General features: G+C 37.2%; 2 protein-coding genes across 2 annotated transcripts; both read right to left on the reverse strand.

Moving 5' to 3' along the window:
• LOC107621582 (nicotinamidase 2) lies at positions 318–1227 on the reverse strand. The gene is made up of 2 exons (XM_016323616.2): positions 862–1227; positions 318–793 (listed from the first exon to the last, which is right to left on the reverse strand). The coding sequence occupies exons 1-2, from the start codon at positions 1160–1162 to the stop codon at positions 501–503; spliced, it is 594 nt and encodes a 197-aa protein (XP_016179102.1). The 5' UTR covers positions 1163–1227; the 3' UTR covers positions 318–500.
• LOC107622683 (probable sodium-coupled neutral amino acid transporter 6) lies at positions 1473–5054 on the reverse strand. Its single transcript, XM_016324664.2, has 6 exons — positions 4534–5054; positions 3954–4448; positions 3413–3565; positions 2778–2981; positions 2206–2671; positions 1473–2014 (listed from the first exon to the last, which is right to left on the reverse strand). Exons 2-6 carry the CDS (start codon positions 4381–4383, stop codon positions 1876–1878), a joined length of 1392 nt encoding a protein of 463 aa, XP_016180150.1. The 5' UTR covers positions 4384–4448; positions 4534–5054; the 3' UTR covers positions 1473–1875.

The raw sequence follows: 6109 nt of genomic DNA on the forward strand, positions 1-6109 counted from the left end.
ATTGTTGCTGCATCTTGTGACAAAATAACAAATTAAATATGCAACGCACTCGTGCATGTATGCCAACCTATGCTGATTACTTAGGAGCAGACAAAATGTTTGTTCAAACAAGAATGCATTGTATGTTGTGTACATGCACGGGTTACGTTACTGACAACATATATTTATAAAAGGTGAAAACTCGAGTGCAGTTGAGTTGACTTTAAGTGAAGTTGATAGTTGAGAATCATTAAATTTCACGGGAAATCGACTGCACCTGAGTTTTCATCTTCTAAAAAAGTCTAGGATCAGCACTTTTATTAAAATCTGATCAATACTTAACTAACAAAAAAAATAAATAATTTCATATCATTAGATATAATTTTACACTAATTAATGAATACAAATTATAAAATCTGCTAGACGCCTAGACCTTAATGCTCCTCTATATTTATTTGTAGGATCTGGATATACATATACCTCGTTCGTGGAAAGTTCTAGATATAATTAAAGTAATAGAACTAGTGAGTGAGGGCTTGTTTGAGGGTGTGGGAGTCAAGCAAGTAAGCGAAACCATAAGCCATGTTCTTGAGAGTGGCATCGTGAAGCTCCTCATCCGACGTGGCAGTTGCATCCGTGGAGAAGAACACTCTGAAGCCTCTAACAAATGCCTCTCGCGCATTGGTCTCGCAGCAGAGGTTTGTCATCACACCCGTCACTATCACTTCCTTAATTCCCATCTCCACCAGCTTCTCTTCCAACCCACTCTTCCTGAACGCACTGTATGTGTTCTTCTCCACCACCATGTCTTCCCCTGCACCGTTCCATATATTCAATCATAAACCCTACATCATCCTAATTTAATTACTCAACCAAGCTTACCAGGTTTGCGGTGGAGGGCTGCCATAAGTTGAGCATCGGGAGTGCCGTCCAGGATGAGGTCGCCGGACCACCACTCAGCCAGCATGGAGTGGTCGTCGCGGTTGCGGTGCGAGTGGCGCGTGAATATGACGGGCATGGAGGCGTGCCTGCAGAGGTCGATGGTAGCGTTGACGTTTGAGAGTATGGGATTGGCCATGGAGGCGAAGTAGTTCTGCATATCGATGACCAAGAGGGCGCATCTTTTGGGATCTGGATCTCTCTTCCTTATCTCGTACTTTCTATAGGACGAGCACGACGCCATTATTAGTTACTTGTGATTTCTCATCACTACTACTCTATATATATGTGGATAATATTCAATTCTAGTTGCTTCTTAAGTGAAAATAAAAACAAGCCGAACAAGTTAGAGTTCAAATGACATAATCTCCCCATACTCAATTAAGAAGTTGCGAATTCGAGTTTTCCTATCTTTGGTAAAAAAAAAAAAAGTGAAAATAAAAACAAATAATTAAATATCAATTACAAAAATTTTAATCTCCTGTTGGGCTTATTTGTCAACTAACTACTAAAACTAAACAATCATGAAGGTAAAGTGACAAAAATACCTGAGATCATACAAACAAGTCATGTTCAATTCTTGGATCATACCACTTGCATATAGAACATAATTCATAGGTTGTATAAAACATGACAATGCCAACAATAGATTATTACACTTATGAGTAAAATAATTCAGGGAAAAAGAGAAAAAGAGAGGAATCTTAAACTACAAGCAGGACTAAAATATTACATGTTCACAAAAAGATAGCACATGACAAAGGGAGGCTGAATGCATGTTACAGTGCAAGCCATGCCTCTCGACACTCCTGAAGCAAATTTGTACAGAGTGTAGCTTCTCATTTTTATTCAACCCTGATTTTCAAACTGCCCCTGCCACTTGAGTTGTTTCCATGTGAGAGGCTGACCATGATTCTACTGCCAGTTTTGGCAGAACTTGTGCTCGTGCAACACAGATTACGCGCGAGAACCCTTGTTCTGCTTGATCAATGCATAGGCATCACTGTATATGGCCACGATGTTTGAGAAGACTGCAAGGACTATCATCAGCACAGATAGAATCTTATCTGTCTTGGTCGCTATGTTGTACCTGTCCCTGCATGGTCAGAAAACACTTGACTGATTAGCACCACAGCATACTCGAAATAAGCGCATCAGGACTCTAATGGAGACAAGGGCCACAGCCTTTATGCAAATCAGCTGCTGGGGTAGATACTTATCTTAAGACATACGAAGAATCATTTTTGAAAACCAAATCCAGTATTGAATTCAGGCAACAGAACTCACCTAAGAGTAATGGCAGCCGGGAATATGAATCCTAGACAGACAGCAGCAGTTGCTCCGGTGAACTGGAAAGCATCCCAAATGCTAGGTATGAAATTTGCGCCAAGGAAGATCACACCAGTTAGGCCAACAGTGACTGTTGCAAATCTGAAGTTATCCAGAACCAAGGGCCTTGATGAAGGGAAGAGGAGACCATCTATGTTGAGCCGCAGCGGATAGAAAACAACTGGAAATACAAGCATGAGGTGTGCAGCGTAGCTCAAACGGACAGCATCATTGAGGACGGAACTGAAAGGGATTCCAAGGTCGGTATCAAAATTGGCAAGCACGTCATCAAGAGTTCCTTCGCCAAATAGAAGATACCCGAAGAAGCTTATCAATAAGTACACGGAAGAGCATAGACCAAGGGCAGTGCGTACAACCCCTTGCATCTGTGAGGAGTCCTCAAGTTCATTATCTATGCTGTGAACTGCACGAAAAGAGTCAAATATCAGTTGAGTTAAATGTATGACAAATTGTAATAACATCATGCTCTAACACAATTCCAAGTTTCCAAACACCAATTGTACTAATACCATTGTAGTGGCAGATATATGCAGTCACAAACACAGGAACCACAGTGAATAGATTAAAGAACGATGTCACATCGGGAATGTCTGGGAAGAGTTTTGGCATTGCAATGCCCCCGCTAATAACCTTGACAACTGAGATTCCCACAGCAATGACAAGAAAAACAACTGCCAGTGCAACTGAGAGTGCAGATGTGAATCTCAAGGAATCTGCAACCATAGAATACGCATCAAAAACCTCCATTTGTTAACATCATACGCAAATACATGTTTAAGGTCAACATCATACGCATAATAAGAATACATGTCCATCACTGTCTTTATTTTTTTACTTTTCCTCAAGAAGTTATAATTTTCTATCATAAAATAGGTATTTTAGAAACATGAACAAACTAAAGCTACTAACAAATAAACAAGGGGGAAAGCTGAGTCATCTTAAGCCTTAATGCAAATCTAATTTTGCCGTTACTCTTCCAACAAACACTTCGATGAGTAATTTGGTGACAAAGAACAGCCCTTGTAGCAATAACATGTTATCAATTATATGCATGTAACTGTAGTTGTAAAAACAAGAACTTGTGCAACAAAGTCTAAGAATTCCTAGTGTTCTCAATAAATCTTCCTTGGACTAAAGCTCTCACCAATTCGCTTGAAGCTTGCCAGTGGAAGAAATATAGCCAGTGTTGTAAACAGGACGATAAATGTCCTCCCGGTCCACCAGTGTGCACCAAACCATCCTTCTAGGATGCCAGAATGATGTTCTCCACTTGCAGATGTTCCAGACAGCACATCACCTGCAATATCACCAATTCAAAACTGAATTAGTTAGAAAGCCTTAGATCTGTTGCCTCCAAAAACTCATACGTGAAACCTAAGCCTATAACAGAAACTAACATCAAAACAACAATGACAGTAAAACAAATTAACCACAGCCAGTTCCACTAGGTGCAATCAACTATATACATCAGGAAACATCATACCATCCTATGTATCAACAACAAAAAAGCCTCATCTCACTAGCCACTAGGTGAGGTCGGCTAAATAGATCAAATGACACCATAATTCCTGGTCATAGAACACATACGTATTTAGCTCCTTTATACTTGAATCCTTTTAGTAACACAATCATATATTTTAATAAACCCAAACAACAAAATCAATTAAGGAAAGGGCATAGCATACCAATTATGATCATGTAAACAATGAGCACACCAATGTTATTGATTATGACACATAGCTGCACAAGTGCTTTCCCATATTTCCCAAATGAATCCCCCATGAGGCCACCATAGGAAACAGCTTTTCCTGCCCTGGTGAACCTGATCAAGAACTCAATTGACTTCTCAGTCAACAAAGCCATGAAGACTATGAAGGCGAGGCCAGGCAACATCCCCAACTCCCTCAAGGTTGCAGGCAAGGCCATGATCCCAGCACCAATGATTGTTGTTGACAAGTTGAAAACTGCTCCCGAGAATGAAGCTCCATTGAAATCATCAAAACCAGCATCACTCTCTTGAGTCTTAGGCAACAAGGGAGCGTTCTCATTAACTATTGCCTTGTTCTTCCTTGACTTCTTTCTCTCAGTCTTAGGTGCGGTGCTCACAATCGTCATTTTCAGGTTCGAATTATCAAAGGTTTTGGAAAGTTTAAATTCAAAGAAGCTTCAGCTTCGTAACTCTGTAAAGAACAAAAAAGGTTAAACAAATAAAAATTGAAACAAAGATACAAGCTTTGAGCAATCAAGTTCAATTGAGTTAGGTACCTGATAAGTGACAAAGCAAAATATCCCAATTCAGCAACAAGAGAGACTAATCACAAAGCAAGAAGAGAGTTGATACCCAGAATCCAAAAAGTCAAAAGGAATCAACTTTGAAACACAGCAACACAAAATTTACAAGTTCAACAAAACCCAGTTGAGAAAATCAAATATTGGACGAGAATCAGAATCTCGTGCTTCAGCGAAAGAAGCAGGGAATCCCCGTGGTTCCTGGGAGATTTATTGGATCTATGATTGAGAGAAGCCAAGTAATTAATAACCAATTAAAGAAAAAGGGCAGAACTTGAGACTGAAAATGAGGAAGCAGAGACCCAAAAGAAAATAGAAAAGAAGAACCGAAAAGGAGAGATTTTTAGTGGTTGTGGTGGCCAATTAGCTTTATTTATAGATTATAGAAGAATTAATCAACGGAAGAAAAATACACGCAATCAATATTTTGGAGACGAATTGATGGAATATTGTATGCAAAATTGAATAATGGTATTAGCATGGCCCGGAGGCAAGTTGCTGAGACATGTGACAAAGACAAATCCAACAGGACAAGACACTCACACACGAATCACTGTAAAGTGTTTTAAGCAAATCAAATAAAATCTGTGAAAACTCAAGTTTTACCGCTGCAGTGCTTCCATGTACTAGTAACCATTTCTTGAGTATATTATTCTTATTATAAATTGAGTCATGATTTTATATTACCAAAACATTTGTAGTTAACATATAGTCAAATAAAAAAAGAGAAAGAATTTCTGAAAATAAAACTATTCTTGGTTATATACACTTTTACTTATAAATTACTAGGGTGCCAATAGTAAAGTATATTTGAGCCATTTTTTATTAAATAAAAATAGAAAAACTAATAAATCTTTTTTATACAATTATTAATTTAATTAATAAGCAATGCGTATATTTATTTAAAATTGAAAAATAAGTGGTAACTCTTTTATTCAACGATGTTTTTGTCTGTTTGCAACATTTAAATATTTTAAATTGTTTATCCTTTTAGAACTTTAACAAAATATAAATTTTATATGAATCATGCCATGCTGTAGAAAATGTTTTTAATCAAGAGTGATAATTCAAAAATGTTATTTATACACCAAAATCAGCCGCTAAAATCATCCACCAATGTATTTGTATATAAATACATGTATGGTTTAATTTATTTTCAATGTATATTTATATTTTACCATATATTTTATGCTAGTGACTGATTTTGGTGGCTAATTTTAGTGTACACGTAGCATAATTCGTGATAATTTTAATAGCAAGAAGAGATGAGTGCGTGGAACCGTTTTTAATTTTTTATACAAGACCGGGCAACTTAAATTGACATCTTCATGTTCAAAGTTCAATCAAAAAAGATTTTACTCATATCTTTATTTTAAAATTAAAATTATTGTATTATATATATGTCTCACATTTAGGTTAAATTAGCTAAAGAAATTCGATCGATCAAACAGATCCAGACATTAGAGTTTTGTTGGCAATGGTGCATTATTATCATACATGTAATGAAAGAAAAAAAAATGTATCTAAAGAGAAGATCTATGACGAAATTAAA

The sequence above is a fragment of the Arachis ipaensis genome, chromosome B10 (genome assembly GCF_000816755.2).
Source record: "Arachis ipaensis cultivar K30076 chromosome B10, Araip1.1, whole genome shotgun sequence".
Taxonomy (NCBI): domain Eukaryota; kingdom Viridiplantae; phylum Streptophyta; class Magnoliopsida; order Fabales; family Fabaceae; genus Arachis; species Arachis ipaensis.